Genomic DNA, 23,762 nt, shown 5'->3' with positions numbered 1-23,762 from the left:
GGAGGTGCTTTTATTTGGCCACTGCCCCAGGTCACCTCTGAGCAGTGGAAGACACACGAGTCCCAGGTGACGCCATTTCTACCCAAGACCGGGGCTGAGGCAAGAGCCAGTCTGAGGGGAGGTGACAGGGCAGGTGATTTGTGGTGGCCATGACTCATGTGGGGAAGGGGAATCCCTAGGTCTGGATTGAGGGCTGGGGGTGGTGTCTGGAGCAGCAGGGAGGATGGAGTCAGCCCATGAAGGGAGAGTAAAGATGGGGGCAGCACTGACCATCCCCCACCCAAGGAGGGGCCTACAGCCTGGGCCACAGCCGGGAAGTGACGGAGACCACACACACCCAGGTGGCCGACCTCTGAGGCCAGGCCCCTCCTGCTGCCCACGCAGCCACTGCAGAGCCCCTCAGGGCCCTCAGCCACAGGCAGGCAGCAGGTGGCAGGGACTGAGCCCTCAAATCCCACCTACCTCCCCCTTGGGGTACCGGTACCGGTACTTGTCTTGGTCTCGCAGGGCAAACTCCAGTGGATAATGGTCCTGAATCTCCTCGTAGGTCATTTCCTCACAGACGCCCTAGGGAGACACGACAGTCATCACAGCGCCCACTCCAGGCCCGGGAGTCCGGAAGGGCGTTTCCTGGGCCACGGGGGCTTCCTGGCCTGGAGGTTAGAACCCAGCTGGGAAGAGTAGGCTCCCTGGGAATACTAAGCAGGGGGCACTCTTGCACTTGGAAATAGCTATCAGGAGTCTTTTCAACCCACCCATCATACATCCAGCCAGCCAGTTTATGCCATAAAAATACACACAGAAATGTTAACTAGGTGTCTTTTCTAAAGTGTCTTTTGTTTTCTGTGCTCTAGAAATGCTACACCAGGAGGGTGGGGCTCAAAAAAAAAAAAGAAAAGAAATGCTACACCAGCCCATGGACTACTGTCAGTTCCGTTCAGTTCAGTCGCTCAGTCGTGTCGGACCCTTTGCGACCCCATGAATCGCAGCACGCCAGGCCTCCCTGTCCATCACCAACTCCCAGAGTTCACCCAAACTCTTGTCCATCGAGTCGGTGATGCCATCCAGCCATCTCATCCTCTGTCGTCCCCTTCTCCTCCTGCCCCCAATCCCTCCCAGCATCAGAGTCTTTTCCAATGAGTCAGCTCTTGCATGAGGTGGCCAAAGTACTGGAGTTTCAGCTTTAGCATCATTCCTTCCAAAGTAAACCCAGGACTGATCTCCTTCACGATGGATTGGTTGGATCTCCTTGCAGTCCAAGGGACTCTCAAGAGTCTTCTCCAACACCACAGTTCAAAAGCATCAATTCTTCAGCGCTCAGCTTTCTTCACAGTCCAACTCTCACATCCATACATGACCACTGGAAAAACCATAGCCTTGACTAGACAGACTACTGTACAAGGTATAAAGTAAGATTTCACTCGTGTCACTCAGGCTGTACACATACGCGCAGCATAGAGTACCTTATACAAATGCCATTTTAAAACAAAACCAAAGAGCCCAGGAAAATGTGTGGTCTGACTGGTGTCAGTCTTCCAAGGCTCAAGCCAAGACCCAGCACACAGGCTATGTCTAGAGAGGAAGCAATTAAACGCCTGTAATAAAAAGCAGGTGTTTTATGGTGTGTGTGTTTTTTTCCCCTAGACAAAGCCTTGGGGCAAAGTTGTCTATCAAAAAGGAAATATAAAGGGGAAGATTTATATCTGTAAATGCCTATATCAAAAAAGAAAGATCTCATATCACTAATCTAAATCTTCCACCTTAAGATCCTGGAAAAATAGGAAACTAAACCCAAAGCAGGCAGGAGAACACAGTACAAATTCAAACAGAAATTCATGAAATAGAAAACAGACAATAGAGAAAAGCAACAAAATCAAAAGTTAGTTCTTTGAAAAGATAAGAGAAAAGTCTTACTAGAATGACAGGAAAAAAGATAGTGCAAATTATTAAACCAGGAATGAAACGGATATTATTAAAAAGCTTATAGAGACAAAAAAGATTATAAGGGAATGTTATGAATACTTCTGACTCAACAGACGTGAGTTTGAGCAAACTCCGGGATATAGTGGAGGACAGAGGAGCCTGGCATGCTACAGTCCATGGGGTCACAAAGAGTCGGACACGACTTAGTGACTGAACAACAATAAAATGCCAAGAAATAAGAAAACTTAGATCAAATAGGAAAATTCTTACAAAGATACAAACTACCCATTGTGAGATGAATGTGTTCTCCCAAAAGACATGCTAAAGTCCTAGACCCTGGGAACTGTGAATGTGACCTTATTTGGAAATTGTCTTTGCAGATATAATCAAGTAGATGAGGTTCAATGACTGGTGTCCTTTTAAGAAGGCCATGTGAAGACACAGGGAGACACACACAAGAAGAAGGCCACATGATGAGGGGGACAGGGACTAGAGTGATGCACCAATAAGCCAAGGAATGTCAAGGATTGCTGGCAGTTACTAGAAATTTGTTTAAAAAGATGGGCACTATTAGGAGGAATTTCCCTGGTGGTTCTCATTGCCGAGGGCCTGGGATCAATCCCTGATCAAGGAACTAAGATCCTGCAAGTCAGGTGTGGCCAAAAGAAATGATTAGGGTGATAGCTCAGAAAGAAATGAAGGACAATAGAGGAGCCTCTATCGTCCCAGGGAACACATATATCATCGTGAACAGAATGTTGCTAGAAATACGAATGTTTCGGCATTTCCTTGGAGGTTCAGTTGGTAGGACTCTGCTTTAATTGCCATGGCCCCAAAGAGGAACTAAAGAGTCTCTTGATGAAGGTGAAAGAGGAGAGTAAAAAAGCTGACTTAACACTCAACAAGCAAAAAAACAAAGATCATGGCATCTGGTCCCATCACTTCATGGCAAATAGATGAGGAAACAATGGAAACAGTGATAGCCTTTATTTTCTTGGGCTCCAAAATCACTACAAATGGTGACTGCAGCCATGAAGTTGAAAGACACTTGCTCCTTGGAAGAAAAGCTATGACAAACCTAGACAGCGTATTAAAAAGCAGAGACATCACTTTGCTGACGAAGGTCAGTCTAGTCAAAGCTATGGTTTTTCCAGTAGTCCTGTACGGGTGTGAGAGTTGGACCATAAAGAAGGCTGAACGTGGAAGCATTGATAATTTGTACTGTGGTGTTGGAGAAGACGCTTGTGAATCCCTTGGACTGCAAGGAGATCAAACCAGTCAATCCTAAAGGAAATCAATCCCGAATATTCATTAGAAGGACGGAAGCAGAAACTAAAGTTCCAATACTTTGGCCACCTGATGTGAACAGCCAACTCGTTAGAACAGACCCTGATGCTGGGAAAGATTGAAGGTAGGATCATTAGAAAAGACCCTGATGCTGGGAAAAATTGAAGGCAGCAGAAGGAGACGACAGAGGATGAGATGGTTGGATGGCATCAGCCATGCAATGGACATGAGTTTGAGTAAGCTCTGGGAGATGATGAAGGACAGGGAAGCCTGGCGTCCTGCAATCCATGGGGTCGCAAAGAGTCGGACATGACTGAGCAACTGAACAAATGAACAACCATGAAGAGATGACTAACAGGTCATAGATATTATCAGTAGACTAGTTTCCAAACTACAGATAAAGAAGGGGATCCAGAGCATCTAAGAAAATAATCAGATTAACTCCAAAGAAAAAAGAAAAATCAAGGCTTCTCTGCAACACCAAGTGTTACAGCCATATTCATGTCCCTGAAAGGTACATATCAAATCTCTCACCTGAGTCAGGGAGCTGTTAGCTGCATGAGAAAGAAGTCGGGGCTGGAAACCTCCCAAAACTTCCACCAACCATAACTGATGAAAGCCCACAAAATGGGTTAAAGAACCTATAAAATGGGTCCAAAAAATTGCTTACTCTTTCAAAAGAGTTCATCAACTCTAAAGAGCTAAAACATGGAGAAGGGAATGGCAACCCACTCCAGCATTCTTGCCTGAAGAATCCCATGGACAGAGGAGTCTGGCAGGCTACGGTCCATAGGGACACAAAGAGTCAGACACGACTGAAGCGACAGCCCACACGCACTAAAAACAATTAAAAAAAAAAGAAGAAGAAGAAGAGCTAAAACAGATAAAAAAAAATAAAACCATGATGCTATACTCTGCCCAATTACAGTAATGAAGAAAAAAAAAGCAGATGGAAACAAACAGAAATAATACATTCTCATAATTCCCAATAGAATCAAGATTGTTTTCCTGTTACTAATTTTGATAAGTATATTTTAGTTATTCCTTTATTTATAAGAATTCTACTTAAGAATGTCTTTGAAAAGCTGTAGGTAATGAACATTGGAATAATAAAAACCATTGCTTGCCTTCCAAATCACAGAAAAGATGATGTTTATATAGGGGGAAAAAAATGAAATGAAGAGAAATTTGCAAGCTATTGGGTAAAAAAAACGGACAAAGACAGCAACTGTAATAATAAATATAAATGGGTTTAGATCCCTAAATGAAAAAAGTTCTCAGGTCAAAAAATAAACCAAAGATATGGCCCTTCCATCTAAAGAGATGACAGAATGAGGTTAAAAATAAAAAGGAGTGGGGCTTCCCTGGTGGTTCAGTGGTAAAGAATCCGCCTGCCAACGCAGGAGACACAAGTTCGATCTCTGATCTGAGACGATCACACATGCCGCAGGGCAACTAAGCTACCAGCAACTGAGGCACCACAGCTACTGAGCCTGTGCTCCAGAGCCTGGGAACCGTCACTACTGAGGCCACATGCTGCAACCGCTGCAGCCTGCGCACCCCAGAGCCTGTGCTCAGCAGCAAGAGACGCCGCCGCGACGAGAAGCTCGAGGACTGCAACACAGAGGAACCCCACTCACTACCGTCTCCTGCGCTGCAGGCAGATCCTTTACCCACTGAGCTACAGGGGAAGCCCAGAGAAAGCTGGCACAGCAACAAAGACACAGCACAGCCAAAACTAAAATAAATAGATTTTTAAAAAATAATAAAAGGGAGTAAGTATAGCCAAAATATATGGATGCAAAGCAAGGATGGCAAATTTAAACCAAAATGAGATAGCACCTCATACTCATCAGAACTGTCTGTCAAAAAAAAAAAAACCAGAAAAATAACAAGTGTTGGCACAGATATGGAGAAATCAGAACCCTTGTGCACTGATGGTAGGAATCTATAAAGGTGGAGTTGCTGTGGAAAAAAATACAGCAGTTCCTCAACAAAATAAAAACAGAATTACCACATGATCCAGTAATTCCACTTTTACATATGTACCAAAAAGAAAGGAAAGCAGTGTCTCAAAGGGATATTTACACACCCATGTTCTTAGAAGCCCTATTCACAATAGCAAAAAGGTGGAAACAACCCCAATGTTCATAGATAAAATGAATGGATACCAAAATGTGATATACACATACAGCGGAACGATATTCAAACTTAAGAATGGGATCCTGACATTTGCTACAACATGGATGAGCCTTGAGGACACGATGATAAGTGAAAAAAGCCAGTCACAAAAAGACAAATACTATCTGATTCCACTTATGTGATACACTTAGAGACAGAAAAATCATACAGACAGAATCAAAGAGACAGAAAAGAGAATGGTAGTTGTTAGAGGCTGCTGCTGCTGCTGCTAAGTCACTTCAGTCGTGTCCGACTCTGTGCAACCCCAGAGACGGCAGCCCACCAGGCTACCCCGTCCCTGGGATTCTCCAGGCAAGAATACTGGAGTGGGTTGCCATTTCCTTCTCCAATGCATGAAAGTGAAAAGTGAAAGTTAAGTCACTCAGCTGTGTCTGACTCTTGGCTACCCCATGGACTGCAGCCTACCAGGCTCCTCCATCCATGGGATTCTCCAGGCAAGAGTACTGGAGGCTGAGTGGGCAGGAAAAATGGGAGCTATTGCTTAATGGGTACAGAGTTTCCATTTTTCAAGGTGAAGAGTTCTAGAGGGACTTTCTTGGTGGTCCAGTGGCTGGGACTCTGTGCTCCCAATGCAGGGGGCCTGGGTTCAAGCCCTGGTCAGAGAACTAAATCCCAAATGCCACAACTAAAGATTCCACATGCTGCAACTGGGAACTGGTGCGGCCAAATTAAATAAAAATAAAATAAATATATACTTGTTAAAGTTCTGGAGATGGACAGTGGTGATGATTGAATATTATGAATGTACTTAATACCACTGCACTGTGTGTTTAAAAATGGTGATCGGGACTTTCCAGGTTGTCCAGTGGTTAAGATTTCCACTGCATGGGGCACAGGTCTGATCCCTGGTCAGGGAACTAAGATTTGGCATGCCACATGGCACAACCAAAAAAAATTTTAAAAAGGTGGTTAAGATGATAAGTTTTATGCTATTTGCATTTTACAAAAAAAAAATGGAAAAAGAACATCAGAATGATAATATTCAATTTGGTCAAAGTATAAATCCATGCAAAAAGTATTTTATAGTAGACAGTAACTATCCAAAATGAAGGCTGAGCCACAATGGAGTAACTGGTACCACATTTGCTCTGGGTCCAACATGAACAATTCAAAACAAATGAAAACGGACAAAATCATGCAACAATTGTTTGTAGACTTGAGACAACAGGCAGAGCAGGGCTGTGATCCTCCAGAAGGGCCACAAGGAGCCTTCGACTGCTGCAACTTACTGCACAGGCACTTCTGGATTGCAGAGCAGAACATCACAAGGAAAGAAATAGAAGACACACAGAAAAGAACAAAATAAAAACAGAAGTACAGACAAGGGAACCTGAAGACACAGCAATAGAAAGTACCCAAGCGCAAGTTCAGAAAGAACAAAAGACTGAGAAACAGTGAACAGAAGCGCGATGACCTGTGCAATCATATACCAAGTGGTCTAACATACATGTTGTTGGAGTCCAGAGTAGGAGACAGGGTGGCAGAAAATGTATTTGAAGACATGAGGGCTCAATTTTTTTTTTCAAAGTTCATATTTAGAAACCCAGAAATCCAAGAATCTCAATGAATTCCAGCAGGATAAACATGAAGTAAAACATACCAAAGCATATCATAATCCAATTACTTAAAATCAATAATAAACAGAAAATAGAGTAAAAGAAGATACATTGTATACAAAACAAAGATGAGAATGACAGCAAACTTCGTGCCAGATACAACGTGACCCAGAAGACAATGGGACAGCATTTTTAAATGCTCAAACAGAAGGAAGGCTCTGCTGGTTCCTCTCATTTGCCACTCCACATCTTTTGACTTTTCTACCTGCTCTCTGCCCCAGGGGACTGACGTCAACAAGGCTCAACAAGGCTCCCGTGGCCACTAATTTCTTTTTGGGCTAGGCCACGGGGAACGTTGGTAGGAGGTCACAGGATGGAGGAGAGTCAGGCTGAGATGTTTTTTCTGACTCCCTCTTATAGATGTTGCTTTCAGCAGTCTAGGCCCTCACCCAAGGTCCATCCTACCAGGCTGCCCTCTCCTCACTGCTCCCTGCCCCCAGGATCCTGTATCTTCTCTCTCTTCTACCCAAGGGAAGCAATGGTCCCTGTTGTTTCAAGGCTTCTATATCCTGCCCATTACCATTGCAAAATGGTATATATAAATCTTTTCATAAATATATAAATATTTTATAAATCTTCCCTGAATTAACCTAATTAGAGTGGTCATCTGCTTCTCTTTATGTCCCACAAATTCTTAAGTCATGAATTTAAATTACTTTATAATAAAACATCAAAATATATACAGAAGAAAAGGTAAAATAAAACTTGAAAATGCAAGAAAAATCAGCAAAATTATAATAAGTATATTTAACAACTATTGATTTATGATGATCAAATAGACCAAAAAAAGACAGAAAATGTGAATGATATAATGAAAGAAGCTGAAATTAATACACCCATGCATGCATCTCTTAGCCATAAATGTTAATACCACAAAGCTAATCTTGTTTCAACTAAACTTATACTTGTTTCCTTCTCTCTAGCCAATTCTGAAGAAATGGTTTTGAAAGAAATCACTTTCAAGAAAATGCCAGACATGATTCCATTTCTTCTGGAATACTTCAATTTAAGACTCTAAAACTTAGAAAGCTTCATTATCTTTCACACACACACACATGCACACACCCTGTTATTCTTCCATATAATTGGATAATGGACATTTTTTGGATACTGTATCCAACTAACAGGCAACAGACCTTCCTTTCAAATGAGATATTTATAAAAATTTACCATATTCTAGGCCATAAAGAAAGCCTCTAAAAATTCCCAATGGCTGAATTACAGGTCACCTCCTTGGATTGCAGCATAGTAAAGTCAACCATGGGGATTCCCAGGAGGTCCACAGTGAAGACCTCACACTTTCACTGCACAGGGCCCGCTTCACTCCCCCTGGTCAGGGAACAAATATCCTGCAAGCAGTGCGGCATGGCCAAATAAATACATAAATCAACCAGAGAATCACCTTAAATGCTTTCATTATTGAAGAAGAAAGAAAGACAATAAACACGTCAGTCAATAAACTTTAGAAGGAAAGTAAGGAAAACGAAAATAACATAAAAGCAAAATATAAATGAACTAAAAAATAGAAAAAGAATAGAACTGATACAATGTGAGATCTGGTTCTTTGGAAATAAAAATTTCAATACGTGACTAACCTCTGACACACCTAATTAAGAATAAAAACTGCGCAATATCAAAGGACGGGAACAGCAGTAATAACACCTGACACTGAGATGACTCCACCATCAGGTTCTAATATATAACTTACTCTGATGAACAAATAAAGTTTGAATAAAATAAACTCTCCAGATGACTCAGGGATGGAGAGATAAACAGGAAATGATAAAATAGCCATTACAGCTATACCTTGGAGATACTCTGGGTGTGGCTCCAGATCACTGCAATGAAGTGAGTCACGAGAATTTTTTGGTTTCCCAACGTACATAAAAGTTACATTTACATTATACACTGTTAAGTGTGCAATAGTATTATGTTTTAAACAATGTACATACCCTAACTAAAAAATAAATTATCTCCAAAAAAAAAAAGAATTGCTAAGTATCACCCAAGACTTCAGCAAGTCCTAGTACAAACATCAGAGATCACTGGTCACAGATCACCATAACAAATGTAATAATAATAATGAAGAGCATGAAATACTAAAGCAAACAAATGCTTTTGGAAAAATGGAGCCAGTAGACTTGCTGGATAAAGGGTTGCCATCAACCTTCAATTTGTAAAAAGCAGTCCCTGCAAAGTGCAATAAAGCAAAGTACAATATAATGAGGCCCTGCCTATACTGTAAAAGCTTGATGGTGGATACACGGAGGTGGGGACACGACGCGCCCTAAGATGACTCCCAGTGAGTCAAGCTCTTATTTCATTCCCTTCCCTGGAGTAGAGTACGGGCAGAATCAGTGACTGGCTTCTACCTTTTTTTTTTTTGACCATGCTGTGCAACTTGCAGGATCTTAGTTCCCTCACCAGGGACTGAACCCATGTCCCCTTGCAGTCAAAGTTGGCAGTCCTACGCACTGGACCACCATGGAGCTGTCCCTTGTTAACAGCCCAGCGTCAGCCTCCCTGGCCTGGCACCCCACAGGAATGCTGGGCCTGTGGCCTCTCCCATCTCACAATGCCACAGATGCCCCTGTTCCCATTCCCCATCTTTTCCAGCAGGGATGGATTCCATGGCATGTGGCTTCATCACCTTCCTCCCTACTCCTCACCTTCTCTGGCCCACATGCTTCCATCTCAGCCACATGGACACAATGGAACCAGCTCGCATGCTGAATGAACGTTCTGCCTTTTCCACAACTTCTGGGGGCTGGAGGACCACCCCCAGGACACAGACAAGGGCACCACAGAAACTCTCCAGACCAGCCAACTCACTCCCTTGGCTAACTCCCCTGGGAAACTTCTTCTTTTCACTCCTGAGTGAAACCTGCATGAGGTTCTGAGACAGGACTCTGACCACCTGCATCCCTCTCAGTTCCTGATATCCTGGAAACTGGGCCTCTGCTTATAGCTTACAGTGACCAATGCTGGATTCCTGATCTTCGAGGAAGAAGATTTAGCTTTGGGACCACGTACCAAGCTTGATCCTTCAAAAGCTTTTGTGTAGCAGAGTTTTATTAAAGTAAGAAAAGGAACTGAGAAAGCTTCTGACATAGACTCAGAAGGGGGATGAAGAATGCCCCCCTCGCTAGTGTTAGCAAGGGAGTTATATACTTTTTAAATTAGTTATTACAATAAAGCAAAGGAATGTCTCAAGTTTAAAAAATTTTACCAGACCCACTCCCACAATTTACATTTTAGGATAACAGGATTAGAATTTAACAATAGAAAGATCCTACCAGACCCACTCCCATAATATACATTCTAAGATATCAGGATTAGTCAGAAGATTTTCAGGAAGGAGAAACTGTCCTCAAACAGGATACAGTAAACTGAGTTGTGTAATCATCAGTTTCCCGCTTAAAGGAAAAAAAAAAAACAAACGTTTTATGTGACTAAGACTAAAGAATGTAGAGAAAAAAAAAAAAAAGCTTGTCCTTTCCTCCTCCTTGAGAACCCCAGACCCCTCTCTCCTCGGGGACCCCGGACTTCTTATCAACCTGCCTAGGCATTGACTCGCTCACTGCTGTCTTTCAGGGCCTCCTGTCCTCATTCTCTCCCTTTCTACCAGCCTCTCATCATCAGCTTACACACGGCCAAGTATCCCTTGACTCTGAGCCTCTTGCCTCCCACTCATTTCCCCATCCAGTCCCACTGGGCAACAGCCCACTAGGCTCATGCCAAGACTCCCAGTGGTCTTGTTATGACATCCCAACAGACAGCTTGGAGATTGGCCTCATTGCCCTTTCCTATGGAATCTCACCCCACTGACCATGGCCTCCTCCTCTCTGCCTTGACTCCCATGACCCTCATCAGGCTGGTTTGCCTTCCACCTCACTGGACACCTATCCATAGCTTCCTCCACAGCCCCTTACACACCAAGGCTCCCTTGGGCTCTGTCCTGGGTCCCACTTCACCTCCCTCAGCCACCTGATCCATTCCACAGTCTCAAGCACCATATCTGTGGCGGATATACCCAAGCCCCACCTCTCCTTAGAGATCAGGTTGTCTCCTGGGTATCTGCCATGGAACATCTCCCAAGAACGTACCATCTTCCTCTCATGCACTACCTACTTACTGAGCACCTGCGAAGTGGTGAATAGATTAGACATAGTTCGTGCCCTCAGGTGAGCGCCTCACCTTCCCTGCCCCAGGACCCTTCCCAGTGGCTGGAAATCTGGAGCCATTCTGGATGTGTTTTTCCTTTTTACATCCCTGGTAGGGTATCATCAGCCTCCATCTCTTCACCTGGATCTAGATCCCCAGCATCTGGCCCAGTTCCTTGCATAGCGTGTGTGTGTGCTAATTCACTTCAGTCATGTCTAACTCTTTGCGATTGCATGGACTGTAGCCTGCCAGGCTCCTCTGTCTACAGGATTCTCCAGGAAAGACTACTGGAGTGGGTTGCCATGCCCTCCTCCAGGGTATCTTCCCAACTCAGGTATTGAACTTACATCTCTTAATTCTCCTTCACTGGCAGGCAGGTTCTTTACCACTAGCACCACCTGGGAGACCCTAGCATGGCACAGGCTCACATAAATATGTGATAAACACCCCCCAGTCCTCTACTCCTCTTTCACTGCCACCACCCAAACTCCAGATCCACCACCTAATCAGGACACATCAAGCACCTCTGACTAGTCTCCCTCCTCCAGCTTTTCCTCTCACCTCATCCCAGCAACATAATTCTATCCGGTGGGGTGATCTCTGTAAGAGTCAAATATGATCTTAGAGACTTCCACATCAGGCAATGGTAGACTAGCTTGTTTTAGACTAACCCTCACCTTGAGAGTGACTGGAAAAGCCAAACAGAAACAAATAAATACATCTGCTTGATATCATCACAAAGCCATGAGGCAAAGAAGACCTGAGGGGCCTTCCCTGGTGGCCCAGTGGTTGAGAATCCGCTGTGCAATGCAGGGGGACACCAGATGGATCCCTGGTCCAGAAAGATCCCACATGCTCCAGAGCAACTAAGCCTGTGCACCACAACTATTGAGCCCACGTGCCACAACTGCCGAAGCCTGAGCGCCCCGGAACCCATGATCCTCAAGAAGACAAGCAACTGCAATGAGATGCCTGAGCACTAGCTAGGGAAGAGCCCCCGCTCTCCGCAAACAGAAAACCCACAAGCCCAGCGAAGACCCAGTGCAGGCAAAAATACGAAAATAAAAAAGGAAATATAGTTTAAAAAAAAAGAAAGAAAATCACTTGTCTAAAAAAAAGACGTGAGAGGTCAAAATCCTGAAGTGAAGGGAAGCCCGAAGAGATGAACCTGGTACATGGCATCATTTTTCCCTTGGAGGTTTTGTTGACTTGAAAGTGAAATTAAAGGGATGAGAAGCCAGCTGACAGGCAAAATGGGTGAAGGTGTAAACTTCCAGTTATAAGTAAGTCCTGGGAGTGTAATGTGCAGCATGGTGACTACAGTTAATGATACGTATCATATATTTAAAAACTGCTAAGAGAGTATGTCTTGAAAGTTCTCATCACCAGAAAAAGAAAGTTTGTAACTATGTGGTGATGGATGTTAAGTGAACTTTGACACTTATTTCACAACATATGCACACATCATATCTTCACCATGTACCTCTAGATAATTATATGCAAAAGCAGGGAAGAAGGGAGGGATGAATCAAAACCATAATCAATGATGACATGTTAAACAAAAAATTCTTTCTGACCCTCAGCACTGTCATTCTGACCCTCAATGTCATCACTCTGGGCGAGCGCAGCTCGGGGCGCTCAGGCTTCGGCAGTTGTGGCACATGGGCTCAATAGACCTGGGCAGGGGAGGGAAGAGACGTCAATTACCGCATCAATCTCATTGAGAACTTTCCACTGCTCGTAAGGCACACCCAGGGCCTCGGCCGTCTGGATTGTCCTCTTCATCTGGCTTGTCCAGACCTTTAGGTCCTTGATGTTCTGATCCCTGATGAACTGGGCTAGACTCTTGGCAAACTGAAACACACCAGAAGCAAATTCAGATGGACAGGTTCTGGGATGCCCTCAAAGAGTCCATGGGGCCCAGCCTCAGAGAAAGCCGGTGTGGTAAAAAATAAACAAAACACATGAACTAATTCTTGATGACCCCCACTCCCACAAGTACGGTCCTTGTGCATTCTTCCCAGACCCTGAAGTTAGTTCCAGCTGAGGCCCATCAGTTCCCCCAAACCATGTGCCTAGGCGGGACCATCTTCCCAGCAAGGCTTCAATTTTTTCCCTGGACTGTGGCAGAGGATCACCCATACTGCGGGCACTCAGCTCACTCCCACAGTGGCATGCCACTCCAGGGAAGGCGCTCAGATGGCAACAGCTATTATGGAAGCCAGAGATCCAGGCATCTGCCTGGTGACCTTCCCTATGTAATGGGAACATTCCAGACTGGATTGCACATTAGCTAGAGTCCCTCACCAACACATGCGCACACGCGGGCGCACACACACACACACACACACACACACACACACAAGTGCAAGCACTGACCTCCCTGCCCCGGGGGGACAGCCCTGGGTCCCCGCCGATCCGGCCCTTGAGGTTGAGCTCGCTCTCCCCATGCCGGCAGAGGTAGATGGAGCGGGGCGTCACGTGGATGTTCATGAGGTAATACACAATGCGGCTCTGGATGTGGTCAGCCACGCGGTTCACAACGTAGCTCTGCCCCACGTCCATGATCTTGATGTAGGACAGATCCCTTTCCAGAGAAGGCAGGGAGAGGTGAGTGAGACCCGGGTCCTCCAGGGTATGCCCTGCCCACTCCAGAGCCTTTCCCCTCTGACCCCGCCAGGCTTGAGACCACAACACGCTGGACCATCGGCTGGTGTGCGAGCAACAGGGGTGCGGCGGAAGCCACATGACACGCGTGACATACAGACAAACCGGGTGAGAGGTGCCCCGCGCTCAGCATGCTCACAAGAGGTGACAGCCCAAGAGAGGGGTCGGTCCTACCACATCCGGACTTTCACTGCTGCTCTATGTCCCCGGGCCCCTCTTGCCTACCTCTGAGCTCTCAAGGCACTGTCTGCAGGGTGAGCAGGAGACAGTTTTTTCCACGATTGACCTGACGGTAGTAGCTGGCAAACACACTTCACTTCCAGTCTTCCAGGTCAGCCATCCATGGGCCTGACCTGGCCTTTCCCTCCCCCAGTGAACTCTCCCCCTAGAATCCAGCCCATGTCATCTGTGTGTGCCCAGCACCCGTGCCATCCCATGCCAGCCAGCAGGTAGATGAGACAAGCAGCACAGGAGGATGGTACTAAGGGCAGCAGCTGATAAGCCCAGCTCCACCACACTCCCTGCTTTGGACCATGCAGCCCTGCAGCCTGGACAGCAGGGCCACAGGAACAATGCTGTGCTGGGGAGACCAGCAGAACCACAGATGCGGGGCAGCAGCACCGAAACAGTGCCAGCCTCGCCAAGAAGATGCACTGCCAGTCCAAGGACTGTCCGACAGCCCACACACCATCTCTCCAACAGTCGCTTGACTTCCTTGGTGTGTAATTAAAGATTCATACATAATTACAAGTGACCCAAGTACAAGTTCATATTCCAGCCTTTTTATTTAATGCTACATAACGTATGGCAAAAGGAAAAGGAGCGACAGAGGATGAGATGGTTGGATGGCATCAGTGACTCAATGGACATGAACTTGAGCAAACTCTGGGAGATAGTGAAGGACAGGGAAGCCTGGTGTGCTGCAGTCCATGGGGTGGCAAAGAGTCGGAAAGGGCTTAGCGACTGAACAACAAGAACATAACATACACTTTTCCATGTCTCTTTGGCATGATTTATAAGGACTGTGTAATACTTTATTCAGTTATTAACTTAATCACTAGGTATTAATTACTTAAGTGTTATTCACTTCACCACCACCCCCACTTCTGCTATAAGGAGTTATGGCCAGTTAGTCAAACTCAGCCTGGTTTTGCAAATCAAGTTTTACTGGGACACAGTCACGCCCATTTCTTTACATGTTCCTTTAGTACTAGATGTCAGAGTTAAGAGACTGTATGCCCCAAAAGCCTAAAATATCTACCACCTGAGCCTTTACAGAAAGAGCCTGCCGATGGCTGGCTGCTGTCCCCATTCAGAACTCACTCCTATGAAGCACTGGCCACTGTCAGCTCTTCGTGGGTAGGACCTGGGCACCCTGTTCCCCTTCTCAAAACACAGACCCACACCGCAAGAAGAGCATGTACTGTTTGCAAATGCCTCTGTACAGAAAACAGGCTTGATTTTATGATGGTGTAGTAGAAAATTCTGACTTTCAGAGCTCCAGATAAAGCAACTGCAGTTCTATGAGTCACCTCTGGGCCGCGACCTCCACCCCGAGGAGAGAAACAAAGGGCAGGGCATCTCTGCCTGCTGGGGTGGGCCCTCAGCCACCACCTTGGGGAGCCACGGAAGGCAGCCAGTGGACCAGACCCAGCCCCCACCACAGCCGAGGACACAGGGCTGCCCCGGCTCACCGGTCCAGGTCCTCGTCCAGCGTCTCATATGAGTTCTCATAGCACTCGATGCGCCTCATGAAGTCCTCCGCGGCCTCGTCGCTATCGCGGTTGATGTAGTCAGGGCTGCCCAGTTTCACTTGCTGCTGGAGCCAGGCACAGAGGATGCATCAGCTCCAGAGGACAGGCAGGGGGGACCAAGGGCAACGCTGGGCAGGGGCCAGGGGAGGAGGCTGGAGGCCAGCTTCACGGGGCTGGTCCCATTAGGAAGAGGCCAGTGGCTCCCTGGGCCAAGCTCCCGCACCAGTGCTAAGAGAGCATTACTGGGCATCCTGAGATTGCAGTCCCTCATTTTGGTGGTACAGGGGGAGGTGAAGCCAGAGGGATAAGGGGCCCTGAAGCCCCTCTCCACCTGAACTATCTCCCCAGACACTGACGTTCATTTCTCAAATAAAAAGGGAATATGGGTGAGGGGTCAAATCTCTTTACCCTTCAAAATAGTAACACCCCCTCCCTACCCTCCCCCTCCCTCTAGGGGCTGAAGCTCATCTCCTACCACCCAGGGTAGGAAGGGGAAGGAGAGGGAGGGGAAGAGAGGCGAAGAAGAAGGAATGCACAGCTCTCCAGACGAGTGGTACTCGGGAATCCAGGACCACCCAGCCCAGAGATCTACTGCCTCCCCACCACCCACCCCCACCAACCGAGCTAAGGTTGGCCCAGCCATCAGCCCAACCTGCAGAGGGACCTCACTGTCACAGGCCGTCTCAGGTGTATTCCTGTCCCCCGCAAGGTCAGACGCACCACACCACTCACCACAATGTTGGCAGCTATGACCTCAGGATCCACACAGATGGACTCGACAAAAAAGGTCTGCGGCAAAGACCAGGGCGGGCAGGAGGGCAGGAACCAGAGATGCATTTAAGGCCCTGGGCCTGGCTCCCTGGAGCCCCCTACCCACTGAGGGCCATACTGATCAGCCAGGGCCCTGAGGCCCTCCTTCAGGGGAGAGGGCCTGGACAAGGGGCATGGAACCCCCAGCAGGTGCCACCCCACCCAGGACTTGCCCACCAGGAACCCCACTTCCCCAGAAAGAAATCCAGGTGGAGAGAAAAGCATTATCGCAAATCTACTCAGGAGCCCACCTGCCTGCACATATCAGGAGGCCGACAAACGGGCCCCAGGGGGCCTGAAAGTGCCACAGCCCAACCGAGGAGGTAAGCCGGGGGTCCTCACCTTGTAGCCGTTCTGTTCCCCAAAATTAAAGATGGTGGCTCTCCGTTCTCGTGTGGTATTTGTTGCATCAAAAACCTAGAATCAAATTGGGGTTAACTCAGCCTCTGGCCCTGGAAAAGGTGGGAGGCCAACTGACAGCTAGAGCACAGGGGCTGGATTTCTCACCGAGACCAGCTGATGCCTGGCCACCCACCTGGCCAGTACCCTTCAGACCTGCCATGGCTGGGCTGGTCCTCCAGTTCCTTGGCAAATGCCCCAAGGAAGCTAGAAGGAGCAAGTGCCCATGCTCACAGCCGGAGAGCAGGCACTCAGCTCATGTCTGAACAACAAGACTTCCAGTGAAACTAGCTAAACCTGGAGAACTAAACCCACATTTATTTCCACTCCATCCTGAGACCCCAATAAGATGGGAACAGGACAGGAGATGGGCGATGTCACCGTAATTTTTTTCTTTAAGACAGACACTTGGTGAGTGGCTCAGAGAAAGCAAACACAAGCCCTTACCAACCAGAGCACACCTGTTTTGCAGACCTGGGATAGTCAGGAACTGGGCACAGGCATCTCGGCAAAAGGGGACAAGAGTGTACAGGAAAGGGAAGGACTGGCTCCAATGGAAGTGAAAGTGGAGCCCCAGGACCCCTCCCTGCCTCCTCCAGGCAGGTTCTGAACTGCCTGGGGCCTGCCCAGAATCCTCAGGTGCAGCCTACCCAAGCGGATTTTAGAGCACCACTTTTTATAAAGGGATTTATCATTAGACCAGGGTCACTGAATGCTCCAGCAAAACCTCTAACACGGAAAATGAAGAACTGGGAATTCCTTGGTGGTCTGCTGATTAGGACCCCATGCTTCCACTGAAGGGGGCACAAATTCAATCCCTGGTCTGGGAACTAAGACCCCACAAGCTGTATGGTGCAGGCAAAAAAAAAAAAAAAAAAGAAGACTAAATCAAACACGATAAAAGGAACTTTAAGAAACGAGGACAGGGTACAGCATAGAAGGAAATGTCAAAAACTTACAATTATTATCTAAAGAGACGCGAAATGCCATATAGTACGCACAAAACAAGAGCAGGCTTCGAAAAAACTGGAACACTCAGAAAATAAGACATTTTAAATTTGGAAATTGTACCATAAAAGTATAAAACTTCAGCCAAACACTTCTCAGATAATGTTACGGAAGTCTCCCTGAAAGTGGAACAAAAGAGCCAAAGGGAGAGTAAGGGAGAAAAAACACAAAGTTAGGGATTAGGTCTAACATACAGCCACCAGGAGTTCCAGAAAAAGCATCTCAGAAAGTGGTAGAGGAGGGAGGACTTGATGGTGAGACAGTGGTGGGGGTGGCTTAACAAAGTAAAAATATGACAATCTCTCTGACCTGCTGGAGAAGAGTTTCCTGATGAAACCCCCCAGCCCAAGGACCCAGCATTGTGGAGAAGACCACCGTAAGGCGCATCAGTCTGAAGACCCTAAAAGCTTCTCCAGAAAAAGGGCCTAAGAAGCCCCCAGCTCCTCCAGGAGATAAAATCTTTTTTTTAATCTTAACTTTTTTTTTTTGGCTGCACTTCACAGTTTGTGGGATCTTAGTTCCCCGACCATGGATCGAACCAGGGTCTTAACCAGAGAGTGAAGAGTCTTAACTACTGGATCACCAGAGAATTCCCTAGGAAATACAACTTTTAAGGAGGATCAACAAATCAGAATGACAACAGACTTTCCCACAGCCATCATACAATGGAGCAATGTCATGAAAAACTTAAAGGAAATGTTCTTTCCACCTAGAATTCTATACCCACCCATCAAAGGTGAGATTTAAAAAAAAAAAAAAAAAGATATTTCTGGACATGTAAGGTCTCACAAAATGTACTTCCCAAGCACCTTTCTGAGAAAGCGACTTGTTTGTACTCCAACAAAACAAGTCAGTAAACCAAGTAAAAGGAAGACATGGGGTCTAAGAGCCAGACATTCAACTCAGGAGGGAAGAGAAGGAAATTCCCAGGGTGACGGCTATGCCTCAGACCTAGGGGGCAGCTGGTCTAGATGCAGCTGGGGACAGAGCTCCAGGCTGCATGCCTTCAAGAGGAAGAAGGAAGGAAAAATGGCCACGATGTTTGACAGCAGAGGGTTGGGGTGGGGCCCTTTCCTGAAGACACCCTTGCTCAGCTTTGTGCACCTTACTGGAGGGGCCAACACATAGATGGAATTCCCTTACCCAGCACTCAGCTGATTGCGGAATGGTCACCAAACGCTGGGCAGGATGCTCTCCACACCGGGAGAAATCGCATTTGCTAAAGACTCGAGTAACATGACACGCCTAACCTGTGGGGTAGCCAACCCTGTGAGTATTCAGAGGGAAGTCCTGCAGGGTCAAACACAACCACAAGCCCAGAGGGAAGTTCTTGGCCCCATCCAGCCTCTGGCTTCCTACTGCAGAGCAGCTTCAGGCTTCCTCCCGGGGGCGGGGCTGGCACCCAGGGATGTCTAGGGCCACACGTCCCCTGCCTTCCCCTCCAGATGCCTGGTAAGCAAAGGGTTAGAAGTAGGTGGGCTCCCGCATGTCACTCCCAGATGCTGCCAGCGTGTTATACTCACCGCCACGTGTCCCCCCTCCTCACTAAGGAACCGCCGAACGTCTCGGAGGGCTGTCAGCGCGCACTGCCTTCAGAAAAGAACACACCGTTCAGCCAAGAACCTGGTGGCTGCTGCAGGGGAGTAGGTCAGGGACATATGCTGTGCCAACCAGGAGAGGGGACGGCCCCTGGGGCCCCTTTTCTCTTCTCAAGGTTCCTCTTTCCTCGGGAAGACCGCCAGTATTTGGTAACCCTGCTCCTGTAGGTGGAAGGCTATGTGCTCCTGGCCAACAGGAATACTTTTTTTTAGTATACATATTTATTTATTTTTGGCTGTGCTGGCTCTTTGCTACTGCTCAGGCTTTTCTCTAGTTGTGGCAATCAGAGGCTACTCTTTTGTTGCGGAGCACAGGCTAAATAGTCGTGGTGCACGAGCTTAGTTTCTCCGTGGCATGTGGAGTCTTCTCAGACCAGGGATCAAATCTGGGTCCCGTGCATTGGAAGGTGGATTCTTAGCCACTGGACCACCAGGGAAGTCCAGGAACACTTTTTGAAATATCATGTTTCAGTACTTTTTTCTTTTATCTCATCAGATACAAATCCAGGCTGCCATTTTGCCATCTTCAGGACTTCTAGAGTCCTACATTTCTCTTGATTATCAACATAAGCACTTTGAAAACCAGATACTTCCTTGTGTGTGTTGGGCGGGGAAGCTGGCAGTGGGAAAACAGAGACAGTATGGGCAGCCTCCATCTTAAAAGGCAGGATTAAGCTTCAGGTTCAATTTTCTTTCCTAGAAGGGAAATGTGGACCAAGGAGACCACCTGCTGTATCACCAAACAAAGGATGTTGCAGGCGTTAAGGCTCAGCCGCTGCAGCCGCCCCCAAATGTGCACCCTGAGGAGGACTCGGGAAGGAAAAGAACAGGACACTGGACCTAGATAGCTGAAATGCATGTCAAAAGGATGACTTCAATGAGCCCAGGCTCTTAGCTCTTTCCATTCAAAGAAAAGCTCTAGGTTCCTTAACCTGAGATGTCTGTGTTCTTTAACAGACTCTCTTGATGTTTGGGCTACCTAGTTTTTGTCCCCCAAACTCCTGTATGTCCTGGAACCTTCCTTAACTTCTGCAAGCAGTCCCTCAGAGCTATTTGAGAGGCTATCTTACAGGCTTAAGTCCTCAGTTTGTTTGGCTATGCTGTGCAGCCTGTGAGATTTACTTCCCTGACCAGGGACTGAACCTGGGCCCTCGGCAGTGAGAGTGCAGAGTCCTAACCACTGGACTTCCAGGGAATTCCCAAGTCCTCAGTGTTGCTCACCAAATAAAACATAACTCTAAGTTGTGCATTTCTTTCAGTGGACCGAGAACTCCCCAAATGACCCCTTCTGGAGGAGGGCGCTGTGTCTCTGCCTCCTGGGCCCCCCACCATGTCCACAGAGGCTCTGGAAGGCAAAACCCTCACCACGGCTGACCACTGATTACACTGTCTGTCCTCAGAACACCGCAGCCTTTTTGTTCATTGCTGCAAACTGGATTGCCACATACAAGGATCTTTCTAACTTTATCCATTTCTCCTACAAGGTCCAAAGATAGATAAATCACTTTGACCTTTTATCTATGCAGTGGAGCAGAATGTGCCGCCCCAAAATAAATCTCTTTGGCAGAAGGATTATTTTCAGGCTGATTATTTTTAAGAAACTGCAGACGCAGGAGAAGCTCAGAAAACGAATCAGTTATCCTTTTTTTACATGTCTATGCATGGCTGAGCCCCTTTGGGGTTCACCTCAAACTATCACAACACTGCATGTTAACTGTCTACATCCCAATACAAAATAAAAGGTTAAAAAGAACAGCTTACCCTTTTTTTTTTCTTTTTCTTTTTAGGGCTTCCATAGTGGCTCAGACGAGATAAAGAATCTGCCTAAAATGCAGGCGACCTGGGCTCAATCCCTGGGTCAGGAAGATCCCTTTTTTAAGAGACATTTACAAATATAAAGGAAACCTCCATTTGTAGGGGTGTCTCCCTTGCCGAACCAGGAGGAAGGAGATGACCTTATCTCTCTGGAAACTTTTTATCAATGCTAAAGGCATAGACTGATTGATTTGCTTAGGCAGAGCCATGTAGCTTGTGGAATCTTAGTTCCCTGATGGATCAGGCTCCAACAATGGTCCCACAGCGGTCCTGTGGTCAGAAGCTTAACCACTGGACCACCAGGGAATTCCCTGAAGGCATAGATTTAAATCTGGGAAACAATCTTACCCTTGTTCAGTGAGCTGTTCCTGGTAACTTCCCCTGACTCCTCACCCTCAATGTCTTCCCTTCTCTTTAGCTGAAGATGGTTTTTAAGGTGAGGGCTTCCCTGAAGGCATAGATTTAAATCTGCATAAAAACTTTACCCTAATTCACTGGGCATTTCCTGATAATGTCCTGACTCCTTACCCCCCAGCATCTTCTTTTCTCTTTAGCTTCTCTTTAGATGGTATTCAGGGTGAGGGCTTCTTAGGCCTCTCCCATGTATGCAGGAGATATAGGTGCTATTAAACTTTTTTTCTGTCTTGTTAATCTGTGTCATTGTCAATTTAATTACTAGACCAGCCAAAGAACCTAGAAGGCAAGAAGGAAAAATTTTTCCTCCCAAACACTATTACCTATACTTTTTCTAATGTAAGAGCAAAATTAGATCTCCTGTTTGTTCAATCTTGGAATTTTGTGTGTAAACCCCGAGTGCATCAAGACACCATGCAGTGTGCCCAAGCGTGACGGCAGAGGCTGACCAGAATGCTGGGGTCACGAGGAAACTGGGAGCAGAACTGAGTCCAGGTCACTGGAAGGAGCTCTGCTCTCACGCTGCCTTGTGGCCTGTGTCCTCCTGTATCCTTCACCCACTAAATTCTGGGAGCAGACCCTCCTGCCCACCTGCCCACCAAGCCTCACACATGTCCTAGTCTAACAAATCATTTCTCTCACTCTGCCCTTCACAGAATTCTTTCTGTGCTGAGACATAAAGAACCGGAGCTCCTTGAAGCCCCTCTGAGACACACTTCTGCAGTCTCAGCATGGCTAGGGCCATTTCTTGCCACCCACATGCAGAGCCCCGCGTCCGGGCTATGATCTCCGGGGGCTCCTCTGGTTGAGGCTACGTCTAGTAGGAGGGATCAAGGGGCCCAGGTGGAGATGCGGGGGGGAACAGCCTGGGAGCCCCTGTGGGTGTGAGTGTGGATGGGCACACATGTGCATGGGTGGGTATGTGATGGGTGAGTCATTAGTGAGCACCTGTGAGCAATTCCTTAGGGGTGCAGTTGTGCACGTGCAGAGGGGGTCTCTGTGGTATGATATGATAAATACATCTGGTCTCTGTCCGGAGTTCTTGACAGAGCTCCTAAAACCCTTGGAATTCCGTAAGTGACAGGAGTGATTTTTGTCATTCATAAGCAGCCTCTTCCAATCACACCTGAGTTGATGCTAATGAAGTGATTCAGGATGGGGCCCCTAGACAGCCTTAGCATGGAGCTGGTCACAGAAAGTGATGAGGAACTTTAGCCCTAACCACCACCCTCCAGGAAAGGAGGTGGGTGCTGAAGATGAACTGAATGAGGAGAGTCAAAGCACTTCCAGGTTGAAAAGATGAGGTGCTGGTAGGGTGTGACGGTGCTGGGCCCTGAGACTCGTTACTGGTGTGTGAAGCTGGCTCAATTTTGAGGGACTGAGCCCTTACTTGTGGGAACTGACTCATGCTAACACCATTTAGAAAGGGTCGGAATTGAACGGAACTAGTGGACACGTCAGTGTCAGAGAGAACATCCCAGTGTCCCTAAGCCCGTGTGTAGTATGTGACTGAAAAGGTAGAATTAAAAAAAATAGAAAAGGTATCAGATCAGATCATATCAGATCAGTCGCTCAGTCGTGTCCGACTCTTTGTGACCCCATGAATCGCAGCACGCCAGGCCTCCCTGTCCATCACCGACTCCCAGAGTTCACCCAGACTCAAGTCCATCAAGTCAGTGATGCCATCCAGCCATCTCATCCTCTGTCGTCCCCTTCTCCTCCTGCCCCCAATCCCTCCCAGCATCAGAGTCCTTTCCAATGAGTCAACTCTTCACACGAGGTGGCCAAAGTACTGGAGTTTCAGCTTTAGCATCATTCCTTCCAAAGAAATCCCAGGGCTGATCTCCTTCAGAATGGACTGGTTGGATCTCCTTGCAGTCCAAGGGACTCTCAAGAGTCTTCTCCAACACCACAGTTCAAAAGCATCAATTCTTTGGCGCTCAGTCTTCTTCACAGTCCAACTCTCTCATCCATACATGACCACAGGAAAAACCATAGCCTTGACTAGACGGACCTTTGTTGGCAAAGTAATGTCTCTGCTTTTGAATATGCTATCTAGGTTGGTCATAACTTTCCTTCCAAGGAGTAAGTGTTTTAATTTCATG

General features: G+C 46.9%; 1 protein-coding gene and 1 non-coding gene across 2 annotated transcripts in view; both read right to left on the bottom strand.

The window, feature by feature from the left end:
• Positions 1 to 23,762, bottom strand: part of PFKFB4 (6-phosphofructo-2-kinase/fructose-2,6-biphosphatase 4) — a gene marked incomplete in the record, with an annotated part of 32,173 nt that overhangs the window by 4,974 nt on the left and 3,437 nt on the right. Inside the window, 7 exon segments of the mRNA XM_044933749.2 lie at positions 463 to 567; positions 12,900 to 13,046; positions 13,572 to 13,779; positions 15,554 to 15,675; positions 16,346 to 16,402; positions 16,766 to 16,840; positions 19,354 to 19,420. Of these exon segments, the coding sequence (XP_044789684.2) occupies positions 463 to 567; positions 12,900 to 13,046; positions 13,572 to 13,779; positions 15,554 to 15,675; positions 16,346 to 16,402; positions 16,766 to 16,840; positions 19,354 to 19,420 (781 nt within the window).
• On the bottom strand, positions 20,551 to 20,623 carry TRNAE-CUC. Its single transcript has one exon. It is a non-coding gene; the product is annotated as a tRNA-Glu (tRNA).

This window comes from Bubalus bubalis, chromosome 21 (assembly GCF_019923935.1).
Source record: "Bubalus bubalis isolate 160015118507 breed Murrah chromosome 21, NDDB_SH_1, whole genome shotgun sequence".
Lineage (NCBI taxonomy): Eukaryota > Metazoa > Chordata > Mammalia > Artiodactyla > Bovidae > Bubalus > Bubalus bubalis.
Note: the sequence above shows the minus strand (reverse complement) of the source record. Positions and strands in the feature narration are given on the sequence as shown.